This window comes from Chionomys nivalis, chromosome 2, assembly GCF_950005125.1.
Source record: "Chionomys nivalis chromosome 2, mChiNiv1.1, whole genome shotgun sequence".
Lineage (NCBI taxonomy): Eukaryota > Metazoa > Chordata > Mammalia > Rodentia > Cricetidae > Chionomys > Chionomys nivalis.
In genome coordinates this window covers 103757527-103777146 of record NC_080087.1, presented here as the reverse complement: position 1 = coordinate 103777146, position 19620 = coordinate 103757527, and the positions used below count along the sequence as shown (strand labels likewise).

Below are 19620 nucleotides of genomic sequence, written 5' to 3'. Positions count from 1 at the left end.
GAGTATGAGGCCAGCCTGGTCTACAGAGCAAGTTCCTGGACAGGCTTCAAAGCTACACAGAGAAGCCCTATGTCGAAAAACCAAATGATGATGATGATGATGATGATGTGGTCCAGAGGGGCCTGAGGGTATTGTCTCATGCTGGCAGCTGAACTCGGTAATGTGTTCAAGTCACCCAAGTGATGCTTGTTTTGAAGGCATGAGGGGGTCATGGAAGGCAGCTGAGGCTTGGCACTGTGTAGCAGGGTCAGAATCCTAGAAGACAGCCCGGGAGAGGCTATTGGTGAAGGTGCAGCCCAGTTACAGTGGAGACCCCGGCATATTGAAGATACCCAGATCCCTACACCATGGGATGAGCACCAGGGACAGCAGTGGCTGTAGAGTGGAGCTGGCCTGAGTCTGAGACATGCTCTGTGTGCTACGGATGACAGAGGCAGAGAGGTGGAGCCCTTGAGTCTTGCTATGATTTGTGACTGTGCCTGCTTCTTCCCTGTGGGAGCAAAACAAAATGTTTTTTGATTCCTATGGGAGCCTCCAGTTATGAGACTTTGGGTAATTTAGAGAAACTATGAATATTTTAAAGAGACATTAGATTTATAAGTGATGGAAAGTTTTAAAGCCTGTAGAACTTTTAAAGTTATTTGTTTTATATGGTGTTATTAATACAAGATCTTGATCTTGGGGCTGAACAAAAAAGGAAAGGTTACAGTTGAATACTAATGTGTTTGTGTACCACGTTGACAAGGGTCAATCGTCCTGGTTGGTTTTTTTCTCAGGTTGATACAAGTTAGTCATCTGAGAAAAGGAATCTTTTTTTTTTTTTTATTTTCAAGCCAGGGTTTCTCCGTAGCTTTTGGAGCCTGTCCTGGAACTAGCTCTTGTAGACCAGGCTGGCCTCAAACTCACAGAGATCCACCTACCTCTGCCTCTCGAGTGCTGGGATTAAAGGCGTGTACAACCACTGCCTGGCAGAATCTTTTTTTTTTTTTTTTTGGTTTTTCGAGACAGGGTTTCTCTGTAGCTTTGGTGCCTGACCCGGAACTAGCTCTTGTAGACCAGGCTGGCCTCGAACTCCTAGAGATCCGCCTGCCTCTGCCTCCTGAGTGCTGGGATTAAAGGCGTGCGCCACCATCGCCCGGCTCCAGAAGAGGAATCTTAAATAAGAAAATGCCTTCATAAAATTTTCCTGTAGGAGAGTCCAGAGGGTATTTTCTTGATCAATCGATGTTGGAGAGTCCAGCTCACTAGGTATGTGGGCTTTGGTTGTGTATTTAGCAAACTAGCAAGCTAGCAAGAAGCACCCCTTTGTGGCTTCTGCATCAGTCCCTGCCGTGCCTGAGTTCCTGCCCCAACTTCCTTCAGTGAAAGAAACAGGGTAGTCAGACTATTCATTTTAAGGATGTGAAGACTTGCTCAGAGAGGTGATGTCCCCTGCCTGAGGTGCACAGCAGATATGTGGCTACTTCTGACCAGTTACCTGGAAGTGTAAGATGAAATAGAACCCTTCCTCAAGTTGCTTTTGGTTGTGGTGTTTATCATAACAAAGGCCTAACTAAGACAGCTTGCCTGGTTTTCTGCCTTTCCCAAAGCTGCCATGGCCTTCCTGCCCTCTATACTCCCAAGTCATTGACTGCTCTGTCTGAACTGCGGCTTCTTCATTCATAAAATGGGAGAATAACGACCTCTGGGGCTGATACGGATCAGAATCTCAACACGTCAACCTGGTTTGACCCTTGAAGTCCTTGGGATCTGCCCAGGTGGCCTTCTCCTCATTCTCCCCAGGGAAGGTTACAGGAAAGACAGTCTCTGCCCCAATATTAACCAGAAGAAGTCTTCTAGCTGGAAACTGTCTGCTGATGAAGGAGAAAAGCCCAAGCTCTCAGGACCTTAGCCCCACTGCACCTTAAATGAGACAATTCCACAGAAGAGCAATTCATACTTGACTGCCAGTCACACCCAAAGCCCATAACTGCCACTATTACTCAAGACCTAGAATCTCACCTCACTACTTATTCCCTGAAAAGAGCTGTGGGATCCGGGACTCCAGGTGTGCTTCTCTAGACACACTTCAGGCCCACTGAAGTGTGTGCCAGGCTCCCATCACCTCTTATACTTGGAAGGCTCTAGATGCATGGTGGCAGGTGAACCTGTGACTCAGGACCTGATAATGTGGAGAACCCATAAAATCCATACTTGCCTACTATTAAGTCCCTGGCTCAAAGGTAAGGCCATTCTCACAGAGACAAGGCACCAGGCCTGCTCATCAGCAGACAACCCACATGGGATGCTGTGTGTAAACTGTCACTCTTTAGCATCCCTAAAGTGCTTTGCATTTCAGATCTGCACAAGTAACTGTGTGTGTGCCTAACCCAAGTTCACGTCAGGATACTTTTATCCAGTTCAGTCTCATGAGCTACTTAAACTGGTTTGTCTTCCAGGCCTGTAGGACCTGGCATATTCTGTGTCTGCTGACACCTCAACCTCTAACATCTGCTGGCCTGAGCTTGCTATGTCCAGGCCTGTCTGGATTTGTGATCTTCTTGCTTTCACCTCAATGCTGTAGCTACAGGGATGCTCCACACTCCAAGTTACAACTTTGCTGTTTGTGACAACTCAGCACGCTACTTCTAGAAACCCAAGTCTCTCCTACACTGAAGCTTCAGATATTGGAATGAGCTCGTCTGACCCTAATGGCAAGTGTGATATACAGTTTTTAAACGACAAGAGGGCTACCTCCCTCCACTCACTCCTAAGAGTCCTGATTCTCTTTGTGATGAGACCATGCCATCTGTGGTGGGTCACAAAACATGTGGCCTGCACTTCTCCCTTCTCTTGAAATTTCCTCTGGCAAAAACCTGTCCTGCAAGCTTGTGCAAAACCGAATCACAGTGGCCACACAGTGAGGAAGTAAGGCAAGCCCCAGGCAAGCCTGCAGATATGTTCAGCCTTGGCCTCACACTAACCTTATGTTCTGAGAGATCCTCAATTAGAACCACAAATGACTTGCTCCCAATTCACATCGTGAGGAAGCTGCAAGAGTGTTAGTTGTTACATAGTAGATAGTGCAAACAAAATTCCTGCATGTCTTGCCACAAAGACCACAAAGTTTTCAACAGAAGTTACATCTAAAGTAACCACATGCTCAGTGAGCTCCAAACTGAGGTGACTTTACCTGACCAGCCAGAGCACTTCGCAGTATCACTGTCTGCACCAGGTTCTCAGTACCCTGGTCTTTGTCTCTGGCATGTCACCATGTGATTACAAGCTGTCTCAGCAGATGGAAGCACTCCAGTTGCACACGTTGGCACTTGGAGGCTGGCATGGGATACCTGTCTTTGTATCTTCTACATGACGCACTAGGGAAGACCTCGGCAGACAGCAGGCTACGTGTGTGTGTGTGTGTGTGTGTGTGTGTGTGTGTGTGTGCGCGCGTGCCCGGCTGCTTTCTTATTTACAGCTTCATCAGAGTACCCATGAGGCAGTTTTGAGAGTTGAGAAATGGGGTGCAAAGCAGATGACTGGCCCTGGGCTCCACGGGTGGACAGTGAGCGGAAATTCTTAGGGACTAGGTTAAGATGCCATGAACCTTGTTTGAGACCTAATCTCTCTCTGGGACTTGAGCTTTGTTGGATTAGGCTAGGCTGAGCTAGCATTGAGCACAGGGTTCCCAATCCGTGTCTCTTCAGTACTGCGATCACAAGAATATGCAATCGTGATCAGCTTTCTCTGTGGGTCCTAGAGATAGAACTCAGGGTCTCGTGCTTCTGAAACAAGCACTTTACCTTTGACGCCATTTATCCCAAACGACTGTCCACCTCCTTTCTGAATGTATGACCTCGGAGCCAGGAAGAGGTCAGACTCCATAGATGACTTAACTACCAGAAAAAAAAACTAAAACCGGGGTTATTCTAAGAGGATAGGAGCTGTATGGTAGGTCCCCAGTAAACATGGCAGCCTGTCAAAGACTTAGTACTCAATGTCTTCTCTGGCAGTCTCTTCACTGAGGACACCTTAACTGTCCCCTTTCCAAGACTCAGTCCCCTCTTGTTCCCCACCACTACCCTCAACCTAACCTGGGTAATCTGCAAGCTGACCCTGTTTTCTCATCTCGCTATCTCCATGGAAATACAATGACCGAGAAACTGTGAATGGAGCCGCAAGTCCAGGTGGTCGCCAACCAAACCATATGCCCGGCCATTCAGGGGCTCAAAGAAAGTTCCATCCGCATCCCACAGCCCTCTCTAGGATCCAGAGCGTCCCCGACACCCGCCCAAGCCGGTGACACCCCTGCCTCCTCAGAACACACCACCACGGCACGAACACTAGGTCGGCCCCGGAGGAGGAACAATGGGCCTTCCCGAGCCAGGTCCTCACGGGTTCTTTCAGAACCCAGGAAGGAAACCTGCGGTTTGCCAAGTTCCCGCCTGACACCGGAAAGAGCAACGCACGCTGGGAAGTGGGCGGCTCCTGTGATCAGTGAAGTACGCTGGGATCGCGCTGCGTGCTGGGATAGGTAGCTGGCAAAGCGCCCTGAACCAAAGCGTCTTTTCAGTTTCCTGTGGTCCCCTAGACCTCGAGTTCAAGCAAGTGCAGCTGCGCCATCCCGAGAATAAGACATAAAGATCTATCAGGGTAGCGCCTCCGCGAAAGAAGCAGAAAGACAGAGCTAACGCGAGAGCAGGCCCTGCGAGTCCTGCCCTCCTGGATTGGAGCTGGGGCGCAGCGCGTGCGCGATTCGGCAGCTGTGTCACATGACCCGAGCAGGGTGCCTGGTTGGCTGCAGTTGGGTTACCTGGACAACGAAGCCTGCGGCGCCGGGCGGGTCAGCACCAGTGGGTCTCGCGGGCTAAGCTGACCAGGTTCGCAGCGACGGTCACGCACACGCTCCCAGGCGACGACCGAGTCCACAGGCAGCAGATGGGAGCCCAGGGCGCCGAAGATGCGGGCGGTCCGGGCCGAGACGCCGGCGCGGGAGCTCTTCCGGGACGCCGCATTCCCCGCCTCGGACTCCTCGCTCTTTTTCAACTTGTCCACGCCTCTGGCCCAGTTTCGGGAGGACATCACTTGGAGACGGCCCCAGGTGCATCCGGTTCTCTCGCCTGGGCGGGTGTTGCATATAAGTTACCCGCAGAGGTGGGGCTCTGGGGTTAGCAGTACCCGCCGCCTCCTGGTCTGGTAGTTCCTCAAGTGCACTCAGAAGGATGTGCTAGCTGACCCTGAGGGTTGAGATGAGGCAGCTCCATTTCAGGAGGTTGGAAGCAGTCTGACGGGTTGTCTTTTAGATTTTGTTTTGGAGTATTTGTACTAAAAAATATAGTACGACCCAAAGTCAGGTAATAAGGGAGTTGTTCAAATATGAATATTAGCAGTAATTCAATATCTCACCACCTACATCGTATAATTCAGCATACTTTGACAAATTCTTCCTTTTTTAAATGTGCATTGGTGTTTTGCCTGTATTCATGTCTGTGTGAGGGTGTCGGAACTGGAACTGCAGTTACAGACAGTTGTGAGCTGCCATGTGGGTTCTGGGAATTGAACCCAGGTCCTCTGGGAAGAGCAACCAGTGCTCCTAACCGCTGAGCCGCCTCTCCAGCCCCGACATATCTTTCTTGGCTTTGTACTTTGCTTACATTTCTTTTAGTATCTCCTGGCGTTGGGGTATGAACACCATGAGGTGGCACAGAACAGAGGCGTGGTTGTGTTTAACTACAGTGGGAAAAATCTAAGGGGCTTCTGTTCTTCTCATTACTGCCTTAAATGGTACAGGCAGGTGGGACTATGTATTATAAATAGACATGAAAATTCTAGTCCCCAACCAGCAGTTTCTGGATCGACTGGTCAATTTATTGCAGATGTATTCAACTGCACAATTTAACTTGCAGGAACAAATCTATTTGATCCAGAAGCTGAAGGTGGAGCTGCATAAGAACTGGCAGAACACCTGGTCATTGTAGCAGGCACAGCCCCACCTTCCTGATTCTCCCCAGCCCTCATCAGTGTTGGTCACTTGCTGTGTCCACACAGATCTGCACCTCACAGCAGTGTCGCCCTCTCATGACCTCAGAGAACTGTGGTGGATGTTTTTTTGGACTTTGTGCAGCTAAAATGGATGCCCAGGCCTAGTGGTTTTAGTTGGTGTTTTTAGATGTGGCTTATCTGCTAAACAAGACTGCCTAGGGGACAGTCTGGCCCACATGGATATAGTGCTACTGTATCCATGACAACTGGATGGATACCATCCCTTCTATAGGCTGCACTGCCTGACTCAATGGTGTTGATAGGCATCCTGGTTTTTTTTGGGGGGGGCACACTGAGAGTTTCAGGTTTTAGGTGTTTTGTTTGTTTGTTTGTTTGTTTTTTAAATAACATAAAAAATGGGTTTTACGTGGTGGCTCACAACCATTTGTAAGTCCAGTCCCCAGGAATCCAACAGTCTCCTCTAGCCTCTGAAAGCAATACATGACAGAGTCAAGCAAAACACTCGTAGACATCAAATACAAACTAATATATGAATTTCCAGTGCCATGAGAGACCTGTGAAGGGTTTCAGTTAAGGAGCTGGAATGTTTTAAGAAACTAGCTCTTTAGTGGCTAGGACACAGGGATAATATCTTTTTGTTTTTTATAGTGTAGCCATGTGAGTGTATCCCTCTTTATGATTGTAGCAACAGTAGTAAACAAGACAGAAAAAAAAAAACAATTGGGAAAGAAGCTCACTCCTAGGAGGGAGATGGTCATCAGGGCTAGAATGCAGGCTGCCCTTTTAGTAGTGCTGGAAGTTGATCTCAGTGTTCAGGTTGGCCTGACAGCTGGGGGGAGGGGGTTTTGCAGTAGACAGCTCTGAGAATGCTTTGGAAGGAGTGCCTGCTTAAGTAAACGTCAAAGTAGGAATCAAGAGTGGGTTCTTGGGCCATGAAACAGCTCAGCCGATAGTCATTTACTGCCAGGCCTAATGAGCTAAGTTTGATCCTGGGCCCACATGATGGGAAGAGAGAACCCACTCCAATAAGTTAGCCTCTTGCCTCCATACTTATACTGTGTCGCAAGCAAACAGGCATAATTTGTATAGATAGAGGAAAACAAGAATGACTTCTTGATTCCTGATCAGAGTGATAGGTCGGTGGTGGTCCTCAGCAGCCCCTGATTTGCTTCCCTTGTTCAGGTGGAGGTGTCAGGTAGTGGGGCAGAAGATCAGGAAGGGTATGATAGATGGGATAGATGGTTTGTGATCCAGCTTGGGAGAGCCACTCAGGATCTGGCTCAGGGGTAGAGCAAGGGTCTTGAGACTTAGCCTTAAGTCTTCGTGTATAAGTGTGCAAGTGAGCACCCTAGCAGGTAGTCAGCAACAGGTGAGGTGCCGCAGGTGGGTGAGGGAGACTACCAGAGGTGCATGTAACATCATAGAAGCTGATGGGAGCTTCCATGCGCTTGAGAGTCGGGGGCCAGCCAGCCGTTCTGAAAGTTACTAAATGATAGGACATGGCCATTAAATTTAACATCACAAAGGTGAAATTGAGGCAGTTTGGGGACATGATTGAGGAGCAAGAACAAACTTTGATTAGAGTGAAGGGCAAGGACAAAGGGGTTGGCAGTTTCTCTAAGAAGCTGTCATTGAAGGGAGCCTAGAAAGGGAATTCTGTCCTGCTAGCATGCTGGTGTGGTCTGCCCCAGGAGTGGAATGCCTGAACATACAGAAGGAGAGGGTTTAGCAGTACAAGTCCAGCTCCAAGGTAGCAGAGGGTGGATGCCCAGTGGCTTCTGGGAAGTAGGAGGACAGGTTGGTAGCTCAGGTGTGTGGGCAAAGGGGATGAGGATGTTTTGAGAGACAAAAGGGGAAGGTATGCGAGTGTCTGTGGATGTGGGAATTTTCCTTTGTAGACTTTAACACAGTAGACTTTCTAGCAGTGTAGAGCACCCGTTTGATATTTGTCACCACGAATTTATGAAGTAGAGCTAGTTTCTAAACTTAGCTGTTTCAAAAAGGGTCATCCAGAATTGAGGTCTTGCAGATAGGGAAAGTGTGTAGAGATGTTCGTAGGAGACTTGTAGCCAAGGCGGCGCTAGAGGGTGGGGTGACGGAGGGCAGCTTCCCTTTCCCTTTTGGGCCAGAAGCTTAGATAATCAGAAAGTGCCTCCATAGCCTGTCCTGGATTCATGTGTTCTTAGCTTAAAGAGTAGCTGCAGGCGAGCTAACTGGATGCCATGCTTTCAGGAAATCTGTGCCACACCTCAGCTGTTTCCAGATAACCCATGGGAAGGACAGGTGAAGCAAGGGCTGTTGGGGGATTGCTGGTTCCTGTGTGCCTGTGCTGCCCTGCAGAAGAGTCAACACCTCCTGGACCAGGTACGGGCCACCTTCGGCTTCTCCCAAATTGAGTCCTTCTGCCTGCACAGGACAGGAAGTTCTTCCAAAAGCAGGGCTTGCTGTAGCACATTTGTGACTGCGCAGCATGGGTGGAGGGAAGGTTAGGGCACCAAGACGGTGACTCAAGTGTGGCCTGTTCACCAGACTGGAATCACCCACACATTTGGGACATGAAAACAGGCCAAGCTGACAGGTGGAACAGGGTCAGCAGAAGTATCTGTATCTCTGGTTTGGAATTTGCTTTTTTTAATGGATTGATTTCTTTATTTTTTCATATGTAGGTTTTAAATACCAATAGGGAAAAGGTCATTGGAGTTGTCTTCTGATACTGGCAGACTCCATAAGAAAGGCATTGTGGGTTTTCTTCCTTACAGAGCTGCCTGCTTTAGGTTGGCTCATTGCTCAGGGTTTTCAGTTAAGGCAACAGTATTGAGGTGGATAACCCGTGTATGGCTTCTCTTGTGTCCTGGGCTAAGCTCATCGCTGTTGTTACCTCTCCTTACAGCCTTACTGACATCTAACTTTCCTGTGAAAGGATGCTGATGCCATTGTTACCGTATTTCCTCTGCTCCTGAGTGTTGGAGCCAGCACCACATTACGTCTCCCTAGGTGCAGAGCCTGCTTTTGCCTCGCCAGTGACTGGCCAGTTTGGGGCACATGGCTTTGAGAAGCAGGAAGGGCTGCTAGGCTTGTGGCTACCTGTTACAGCCAGGTCTGTTGAGAACTGGGTTACAGAACCGGGGTGTGGTGGTGCATACTTTTAACCCCAGCACTCAGGAGGCAGAGGCAGGTGGGTTTCTTGAGTTTAAAACCAGCCTGGTGTACAGAGCAAGTTCCAGGATAGCCAGGGCTACACAGAGAAACCTTGTCTCAAAAAAAAAAAAAAAGAGATTGAGTTACTGCCGCCTGCCAGCCAAAGCTTTGAATTCAGGTCAAGTGCTTATTTGGGGCAGTAAACGTGGTTGGCTGTAAGCTTGGGGACATGAGTTATTTATATGAAAATCTGGATTTTGTGTTCACTGGTTGAGTTTGGTGTGACATGGCCATATAGATCTGGTAGGCAACAGAGCAGAGCCCTTTACTCTCAGTAGGTGTTCATGGAGAGCTTCTGTTGAAGCCACTCTTAGGATACTGAGGCGCACAATGATCCTCATCTCTCAGGTGTCTGCAGTGCTTCTGTTGGGATGCTGAGGAGCACAGGTGTTGGTGGTCCCTCAGCTGGCCCGTCAGGTGTCCGCAGTGCTTCTGTTGGGTTGCTGAGGAGCACAGGTGTTGGTGGTCCCTCAGCTGGCCCGTCAGGTGTCTGCAGTGTTCCATTGGGGTGCTGAGGAGCACAGGTGTTTGGTGGTCCCTCAGCTGGCCCATCAGATGTCTGCAGTGCTTCTGTTGGGATGCTCAGGAGCTCACAAAAGCTGATCTCATACTGTGTGTTTGGCCTCTCCTTGTGCACGTTAGGTTTTCCCTCCAGGACAGCCAAGCTGGTCTGACCAGAAGTATCGAGGTTTCTTCACCTGTCGAATTTGGCAGTTTGGACACTGGGAGGAGGTGACCATAGATGACCGTCTGCCTTGCCTTGCTGGGAGACTCTGCTTCTCCCGGTGCCAGAGAGAGGATGTTTTCTGGCTTCCCTTACTGGAAAAGGCCTATGCTAAGTACGTATGGTATAGAAGTGGCAGGGCCAGCCAGTCTGGGTGGCATCAGTACTCAGACTGTCCCCAGAGGCCCATCTCCTCTGCCCTGGGCTACAGAGCGCTTTGCAGTCCTCAGGGTCTGGCAGCCAATCCTGTGGGTCTTGGCGTGGACACTCTGCTTTTCGGACTATGGTTTCCCCTCCCTGCTCACTCTTCCTTCCCATATTTCCCAGCACTCTGCTGAGAGGTCCTCCTCATTCCTCAGTCCCAGCACAAAGATGCCCCCATGTATGTTTCTGAACATTCAGGACAAGTGGTACATTGCCTGTTTTAGGGGAGTGAGGAGCCTGCTGTGGAGCAACACTTGCTTATCACGGTCCTGCTCTCACTGCGGTCCCCAGTTAAAAGCTGTCCCTCCTACATAGTGTTAGGCTTCTGAGGGAGGCTAGCTAATGGGCAGGTGTCTGAGCAGAGGTTCTCAGGGCTAGCAGAATATCCATATTGGGACAGTGGGGTTTGAGCTTCAGAGATGGAGCCTCTATGGCCCCTTGTCTTGTCCTTTGCTGCCCACACTAGAGAAGAATGGGTCTGAACCTGGGCAGAGAACAACAGGGCCAGAGCAGATTTGACATTAATAGATGAGTGAAGATGTGATACAAAGCAGAGGAGCAATCCAGGTGCAGTGAAAGGGTGGTTGGAAGGTGCTTTGGAGGTGTGATGAATTATGGGAATAGGAGCAGCAGGAAGCCCCCAGTAGCAAGGCTTATATACCTCCTGTGCTTGTGATTTCCAGGGTCCATGGATCCTATGAGCACCTGTGGGCAGGGCAGGTGGCAGATGCCCTGGTGGATCTCACTGGAAGCCTGGCAGAAAGGTGGAGCCTGAAAGACATAGTGGGAGCCAGTGGCCAGCAGGACAGACCCAGCAGCCGAGAGCAAAGGACTTGTCGGCAGCTGCTCCGCCTGAAGAACCAGTGTCTGATCAGCTGCTCTGTGCTCAGCCCCAGAGCAGGTACAGCCTGTGGCCACAACTCCTTTCACCAAGAGCTTGTTATAGAGAAGGAAGTCTGTCCCCAAGAGGGCTGTCTTGGGTTTGTGTGTGTCTATTGTCCCTCCTTTAGAGAGAGGTGACCCTCTTCTAGACCAGTTCTTTCACCTAGAGCAAGGCAGGACCTAATTTATATCCCCTGTTGCTCCTAGACAGCTTAGGAGCAGTAGCAGGAAGTGTCTAAGCTGATCACACCATCTTCCCTGCCCAGCTGGTGACCAGCTAACCAAAGTCCAAAGCCATTTTCTATCGTACTACATATTTAGGTTCATGAAGGAAAATTTGCATACAAAAATAAGAAAGAAAAGAGCATCCAGATAAAAGCACTGTAAGCCACTTGCAACTCTTTAGTACCCTTTTTGAGTTTTCTTCACAAAAAGGTTGTATACAATCTTGCTTGTTTTTGTCGTATACCATTTTCTATGTTATTACATAAACTTCAGAGTATCTTCCTCCATTGCTGGACTTGTGTGATTTTCTTGATCCTTCCAGCAACATTGGATAGTTCAATCCTTGTTGTTTTGTTTTGGGGGAATCATGCTTGCTTAGAACTCAAGTAGGTCTCCTGCCTCTGATGTGCAAATGTTGAGACCTCTGGCAGTATAATGCCCAACTAGATTTTCTGATAATACTGTAGTGAACACCTTTATAATTTACTATTCACATTTCAGAGTATTTTCTGTAACTGGTTTAAGAATAGGGACCTCAGGTGCTAGGAGATAGCTCAGTCAGTCAGGTGCTTGCTGCACAGCCTGAGGAGCCCAGTTGGATATTCATCACCCAGGTCAAAGGCCAGGCATGCTGATGGATACTTAGAATTCCAACTCCCAGGAGGTGGAAATAGGAGGATGCCTGGGGCTTGGTGTCCATCCAACCTAGTTGAGTCTGTGAACTCCAGGTCCCAGTGAGAGACTCTTTCTCAAAAAATAAGGCAGGCAGCTCCTGAGGAAGAACGCCAAGGCTATCTTTTGGCCTGTACACATGTGTATATGTACACACCCCCTCACGTACACACATGTAAATAATTAAGTATGACTATCAAAATAACCCAAAACTTGTTGGTAATCACCCTGGCCAGTCCAACAGGGAAGAGTTGGAAAGGCTGGGATCCCCTCAGGTGATTCTGGGGTTGAAGGGAAGAGCAGGGTGTGTGTTCACTGTGGCTCACGCTGGCTCCCTAAACCTCCCTCCTTGACCATCAGCTTCCTGGAACTGTTAATGCTGGGTGACTGAGTGGGAGGGCTGATTCTTGATACTTCTGGTTTTGGAGAACCCCTTTCCCTGGCAAAGAGCTGCTGGGGCTCCTGAAACCTCAAGGACTGGGGTTGAGAGGAACACCAAGAATGATAGCTGCAGAGCCTTTGGGAGTAGAGCTATGGTCACAGGCCTTCCTGCCTTCTCTGGCTGCCCCCCTCCCTGGAATAGCACTTCTTCTCTTTCACATAAGGGCCCTTTGTTTTGTGGTCTCTAGCCAGGTAGAATTCCTTTTGGCCTCAAGTCCTCAGTGTTGACTTCTGGTTCACGTGTTCCTTCTCCATCTGGCTGTGCCTAGGGGAGGCTTCTTTTAGCTATTGATGGTCTTAGATATGTCGGTGACAGTAATGGTGGTTTCATACTTGATAGCTGGCTCTGCACTGGCACACGTGGTGAAAATTGAGACCCAGAGGAAGGAATATAGTGTGAAGCAACAGTCCTTGGTGGCAGTGAGCCAGGGCCCAGCTGTTGGCCTTTCCTGGCACAGAATGCCAGTGAACACAGCAAGTAGCTGGCCTGTGTTTAGAACAGAGCTCCTTAACTCTGTAGAGACCCAGGGCTTCTCCTACAGGCAAGAAAGCAAGAATCTATTTGTCCTATCCAGTTTGGGGCATGGTAATGTTAGTCCTGCACATGACTGACCTGGTCCCACAGGTGCCAGGGAGCTCGGGGAGTTCCATGCCTTCATCATCTCAGATCTGCGGGAGCTGTGGAGTCGAACTGGCCAGGGTATCCTCCTCCTGCGAATTCACAACCCTTGGGGCCGACGTTGTTGGCAGGGCCTCTGGAGAGAGGGGTGAGTACCAGGTGGGGGCTGCATGTGTGAGGAGGGGTTGATGCTCTGAGGGCATTCATGCCGCAGTGCCCATCTGGCCTGGTTTGTGTTCATATCCAGCTGCCAGGATAGTGCTTGCTTTCTTATGGCAGAGCTTACCCAACACCTGTCTGTGCACCCCCTTGCTTTGTCTAGGTCTTGGAAGACCTGGGATCCTACAGTTTTTTATTTTTATTTTATGATGCTTTATCTTGGGTACCCATAGGATAGTGAATGCCTGGCCTGGGGTTTTGGTAAGCATGGCTTTGAGGGTGGCCCGCAGATAAAGTCCTCGGCTCAGTTTTAAGACCCGACTAAGCCAGGATCCCCTTGAGGCCTGGGAGCTCTAAGGCTCTTGGATCCCAACTCCCCTCTGCGCCCAGGCTGAGTCTGGTGCTGCTGCTAAGCAGAGCAGCACTACTCAAGTGACAGCTCCTTCAGAGACCAGAGAGGCTGGGCTCAGGTTTGAGGGCCTTAAGAAGGCAAGTTCTCAGACATGGGGTTCTGATGGACAGTCAGCACACAGAAGGCACCTTCTATAGGTCACTTTTTAGCAAGGGAGTGTGTTGTGCAGCTGGCCATCCAGGGTTTGGTGGGAACTTGGGACTCTTGACCCCCCAGGGTCCCACTTCCCTGTTTGTCTGTTGATGTTCCACCTTGAACTTGTACTGAAATGAGATTTTCTGCAGGGGTGAAGGGTGGAACCAGGTAGAGCCAGCTGAGGCGTCTGAGATGCTGGCACAGCTCCAGGAAGGAGAATTCTGGGTGGAAGAAGAGGAGTTCCTCAGGGAATTTGACGAGGTCACTGTTGGCTACCCCGTCACAGAAGCTGGCCACCTACAGAGTCTCTACACAGGTAGGACCTTCACAGGCTGGCACACTGGTGACTGGGTACAGCCCTTTCTGCCTCATGGACTGAGGACCTGGAGAAGGGGACAGGTGAGGTCCTTATAGGGTGGGCTGACTGCCACTTGTGTGCTTGCCTTGGCCTGTGGATGTAGCCTAGCCAGCAAGGTCCTCTCACAGCTGACTCATGTGCTCTCCCACTAGAGAAGGTGCTGTGTCACACACGGGCACTGCCTGGCGCCTGGGTCATAGGGCAGTCAGCCGGAGGCTGCCGGAACAACAGTTGCTTTCCCTGCAACCCCAAGTTCTGGTTACGGCTCTTGGAACCCAGTGAGGTGTGTGTGGCTGTCCTTCAGAGACCCCGGAGGTGCTTCGAGGGCCAGACCCGGGCACTAGTGGGTGCCAGTCCTGCGCCAGTGACTCTCCCCGGCAAGGACTACCAGGCTGTGGGCCTGCACATCTGGAAGGTAACTCCATCTACTGGCCTTATGTTGGAAAGACGGGCAGCCATATTGGAGGCCTGGGTCCCTAGCAGCGCCTGTCCTTTTCCCACGTCCTCTGGCTGCAGGCACCTCTCATATGCCAGCAGATGCAGCTGTTGCAACTGATTCAAAGCCTGCCCATCCCACCACTGAGGTGGAGGCTAGTCTGATGACTACAATCCCATCTTCCCCGAAGGAAGTTTCCCATTATATTAGGGATGCTGCTTGCCTTGTGTACTCCAGCCTAGCTACCTTCCCCTGGTTCCTCCCTTACAACCTATACGTGTGCAGGGTTGTTTATTGTGGGTCTCAGACATTTGGTCGATTCTGTGAACGATTATCTGTTTCCTAGAACAGGTCACTGAGGAGCTGCTACTTGCTTACTCAGTGGCTACCTTTCGTTCATTGTTCCTTTACAAGTGTGACCTACCTCATGGTCGTTTGCTCCTGTAAAAGAGTTGCTGGAAAGTACCTTCTCCAGCATTCCCCAGGCTGCACTGGGGCCATTTTGAACATAGTTCTAGATTTGTCTGTTATGCACCTTTGAGGGAACCCTAGCTTAAAAGGATGGATATTAAGGGCTGTCTCCTGGGAACATTCATTGCCTGAGTGGTAAGGAGCAGAGAGGCAGAGGCCCACTGTATTAATGTGAGTCTCCTCAGAGTCTCCTGTGTCCGATCATGCAGGTAGAGAAGCGGAAGGTCAGCCTGCCCAGAGTCCTGTCTTCACCCCCGGTAGCTGGTACTGCATGCCATGCCTATGACCGTGAGGTCCACTTGCGCTGTGAGCTCTCCCCAGGCTACTACCTGGCCGTCCCTAGCACCTTCTTGAAGGATGTGTCAGGGCAGTTCCTGCTGCGAGTCTTCTCCACTGGGAAAATCTCCCTCAGGTGAGGAGCCAGTGCTAGCTGGGCTTCCTTCAGCTGGACTGAGGCCCGGCAAGGAGCAGGGGTGCGCTCAGTGTGGGGCAGGACGTGGGCAGGTTCCTCTGGACAAGGCTGCCATCGCCTTCTGTGCTTGTCCTCCCGTCAGTGCTGTCAGGCTGGCCGCCAAGGCTGCATCACCTGGAACAGCCCCGCCTGCAGGCGAGTGGGAGACTGTGCGGCTGCGGGGCTGCTGGAGAGCTGGCCAGACAGCCGGGGGCAGCAGGAACTTTGCCTCTTACCCCTGCAATCCCTGCCTCCCCTTCTCCGTTCCTGAGGGTTCTGGTCCCCGCTACATCCGCGTTACCCTACACCAACACTGCCGACTCAGTGACAGCCAGCTTCACCCCATTGGTTTCCACATCTTTCAGGTGAGCTGGATTCCAGGAGAGGCCAGCTGCTGTGACACAGGGGCTGGATTCTGTCATTTGAGTCTGTTGGTCCAGCTGGCTGGCCTCAAGAAAGACTCACTTGGAAGTTCACAGAGTCCGTAATTGCTGGGGTTGTCTGGGGCAGCTCCCCTGGCTCTGAAACCAGACCAGGGAACACACTTAGTGATGTTTGAGTTGGAGAAATGGGAGGAGAGAGAGGTAATATGCTAGAGGCCCAGGGTCATAGGCTACAGATTCCGTGATGGTAATAATAAGGCTTCCCTCCTATGAGGCTTTGTTCATTTTGGGGCCTCACTTCCCAGTGAGCATTGGCTAAGTGTGTGTTGGCCTGCATCAGGATTCGTTGTGGTGGGTGGAAGCATGCATGCCTGGATTGCAGGTGACGTGGGGAGGAGAGAAAAGGAATTTCGCATTAAGAAGGTCCTGTTGAGGGTGTCAGTACATCACAAAAAGCTGAACTCTTGGAGTCTTGAGTCAGGCCACTTGGAACTCTGACAGGGCCTCTGGCAAACGTGGCATGGCTCCATGGCTTTTGTCCATGGCAAAGGGGTTTAATAAATAGCTCAAGGACTGAGAGCATCAGCTACTCCAGCTGACCCTGGGTGTTATGCCCTCAGCTGGTACTGTTCAGAGGGAGAGCACATCATGCCGTCCTGTGTAGGCCTCCATGCTGATTGCACTGTTGCCCCAGGTTCCCGCAGATGGTGAGAACCAGAGTGCACGTTCCCTGCTGCTTCAGGAGCCGTTGCTAAGCTGTGTACCACATCGCTATGCCCAGGAAGTGAGCCGCCTCTGCCTCCTGTCAGTGGGGACCTACAGGGTTGTGCCCTCCACCTACCTGCCAGATACAGAGGGTACCTTCACAGTGACCATAGCAACCAGAATAGACAGGTAGGACTCCAGGTCCTCAGCACTGTAGTTCTTTCTTCCGTGTGAGTCTCCTGCTTGAGCCATGTGCCCACGCTCCTGCCTTTCTGGCAGAGCCAAGAGGGCTCTGGGACTCCTATGGGCTTTGGAACTTCTTGCTGGTCTAAGCCTGGATAGGGCCTGGGTCTGGTGGGAGGTGTGTAAGGCAGGCTTGGGGGCTGACCTGACATTCTCTCCACAGGCAGTCCATTCACAGCCAGGAGATGCTGGGCCAGCTACTCCAGGAGGTTTGTATGCAGTACCCTTGCCTAGCTTGGTTCACCTATCTATGTATCCTTGGTGGTCTGGGGTCTTAATTCCCTCATCCTTCTCCCAGTAGCCTTGCTGCAAGTGGCCTCTGATATATAAAGTGCTGTGACCCCTCATAAAGAGTCACAAGGCAGAGCTTTCAGGGATTTGGGAGCTGAGACTGAGTCTTACTCTCAGGCATTTAGAAGGACAGTGGGGAACAGAAGGCAGGGCCCAACCTTATCTTCTCTCCCTGCAGGTCTCCTTCATGGCAGTGATGAAAGCCTGACTGCCGCTCCCCGACTCAGCATGTAGGCACATCTGCAGCGACTGTGAGCCTAGCTCCTCAGCTCCGAGGGCTGTCTGTGGATCCGGAGGAGAAAGTAGGGTGCTTTGTCCTGGATAGAAGACATCTCGGAGTCCAGTGGGTGCTGTAGTGGACTAGGACTCCCAAGTGACGTCTTCATTCCTCAGTGAAGACCAGGAGATTCCTGGTGCCCAGGCCGGCCAGGAAAGGCTCTGCAGAACCCTCACGCCCTTCTTGACGTCAGGAGCCTTACACCAGGCAGGCAGCTGGTGACAAATGTTGAAAACTATTACTTGAAATATTTTTAGGAACGACTTTATAAATAAACATGAGTAATTTATGAATTGGTCTTGTTTCACAAAGCCCAAGGTCAAATTAGCATCCGAGCAGTCAGCTGCACACCGGGGAGGTGCCGAGGGGGTGAGGGCAGGCAGCGTGGGCTTTGGAGGAGGTAGGGAATTAAAAGCCAAAGATTTCAGCATAGTTTTAGCATCCTACTTTGGCCTCCCTGAGCTGCGATCTGTGCCTGTGTGATACTCAATTCCAGTGATGTGCTAAGGGTATTGATCACTTCCTTAAGTCAGTCCCAGTTAGATAATTGGGGTCGGGATGGCTGCGGTGAGCGTGCCTCCTGGACTTGCACAAGCTCGTCTTTGCTGAACTGTTACAAACTGCCACTCTTGTGTCCTGCTCTGACAAGCTTTGTCAACATCGGTCACACCCACAGGCCTGCCGGATACCTGAACAGCCAGCCTGCCTAGTACACAGCCATGGTCCAGAATTTGTTGGTGGAAGGATTTCTGATCATATTGATGTGGACAACAAACGTCCTCTTGTGGGCCAGGTCTTTGGACTGTGTTGAGGTGCTTCCTTCTTCATCCTTAATTGATTTGCTTGGTCAAATGTCTGACTTGTGGCCCTCTACATCACCCCTGTTGATAAACCATAACTTCCTTAGGCAGCTATTTTCGGTGCCACTCTTTTTTGTTTTGTTTTTCGAGACAGGGTTTCTCTGTGGTTTTGGTGCCTGTCCTGGAACTAGCTCTTGTAGACCAGGCTGGCCTCGAACTCAGAGATCTGCCTGCCTCTGCCTCCCGAGTGCTGGGATTAAAGGCGTGCGCCACCACCGCCCGGCACGGTGCCACTCTTATTGACAAGGCCTTTCACCTCACTTGTCTTTTTTGGAATTGGATCCCACTGTCCTTGGTATTTACCAAGCCCTGTAATGGCAGTTTCCACAATCACCTGGCCTGCAGGGCTAGCTTAACTAGGGTGGGAGTAGGCCCAAGGGCTTGGCAGGAAAAGACCTGGTCTTTCCTTTAAAAGTAACACTTGAGGGCTTCGATCAAGCTGGACAGCAGCCATCTACAGCTGCTCCCTCGACAGCCATCCCTGTCGTCCCAGGAATCCCTCTTTAGTCTGCACCTAGACAGTGTGCTGAGTCCATCACATCCCCGTCCATGCTCACCTTATTCAGCGTCACCTAGACGATGTGCTGTTCTAGGAGTGTCACTAGACACTCCCCTCTCATGTACGCCTTATTCAACAGATAGGACAATCACTCTGGTTAGGCCCTGCTGTCTCCTCATTGCCTATTATGAACCCTTGCTCTTTGTGCGTAGCGGGTAATCCAGTTCCACAGCCTAAATTGTTACATTTTTTTTCGAGAAGTACACAACAGAATGAGATTAGGGGCAACTCATTTGGGTAGAAACAACTCTTTGAGACACTCGGGCAGTCCCAGTCTCAAATTTAGGGTCTTTAGAAGGATGGAGGCCTGACTGAATGTTCCTCATGGGGCTGAAATGCTCGGTCTTAGGGTTCCAGCCAGCTCTGTCACCTGGGCAAGGCTGCCTCAAATGTAAGGTCCACCCTAAAGACCTGTACTGCCACAGCGGGCCTTCCCAGGGGTTCCCCTCCAGCTGCTCCCTGAGCTAGCATGTTTATTATTTGCTGTCCCTTCCCCCTCTCAACAATGTCTGTTTTGGTAGCTCCAGGGACATCTGAGGATGACTCTTGAGGGAAACCCTCTACTGACAGCTTACAGGAAAGGCCCCTGGAGCACCTGTCCCCTCAGGATGCCCCAAGGAACATATCTGAGCCTCCACCCAGTGGACTTTTCCTACCTCCAAGAGCTATCAAAGATCTCTTAGGGGTTGGAGGCATCTGGATTCCCACACCCTTGTCCACTGTTCCACGGCTACTGTGCCTCACCAGTGTCACCACCGGCCAGTCTTCCGTGACTCCTGAGGGAGGCCTGAGGACTCCCACAGAACAGGCTGCTGCTCCTCAGTGTGGTTCACTCTAATGACCTCCAGGAGGTGCACTGAAGCTGTGGCCTGCTCTTCAGGATCATGGGACCATTTCAGCTAGATCCTGCCAGCCTACCTTCCATGATCTGAG

At 50.8% G+C, this 19620-nt stretch overlaps 1 protein-coding gene across 1 annotated transcript; it reads left to right on the top strand.

The window, feature by feature from the left end:
* Positions 1-4529: 4529 nt before the first annotated feature.
* Capn10 (calpain 10) lies at positions 4530-17551 on the top strand. The gene is made up of 12 exons (XM_057762868.1): positions 4530-5080; positions 8215-8346; positions 9823-10019; positions 10792-11009; positions 12954-13095; positions 13803-13969; positions 14164-14426; positions 15128-15330; positions 15473-15734; positions 16447-16646; positions 16864-16909; positions 17170-17551. Exons 1-12 carry the CDS (start codon positions 4940-4942, stop codon positions 17197-17199), a joined length of 2001 nt encoding a protein of 666 aa, XP_057618851.1. The 5' UTR covers positions 4530-4939; the 3' UTR covers positions 17200-17551.
* The last annotated feature ends 2069 nt before the right edge of the window (positions 17552-19620 follow it).

Bases quoted from the DNA above. Each gene is read 5' to 3' on its own strand.
- Capn10 (XM_057762868.1), top strand. From the start codon at position 4,940: ATGCGGGCGGTCCGGGCCGAGACGCCGGCGCGGGAGCTCTTCCGGGAC. The intron at 13,096-13,802 runs GTGAGTACCAGG...GATTTTCTGCAG, and splicing joins CAGGGCCTCTGGAGAGAGGG to GGGTGAAGGGTGGAACCAGG. The intron at 16,647-16,863 runs GTAGGACTCCAG...TTCTCTCCACAG, and splicing joins ATAGCAACCAGAATAGACAG to GCAGTCCATTCACAGCCAGG.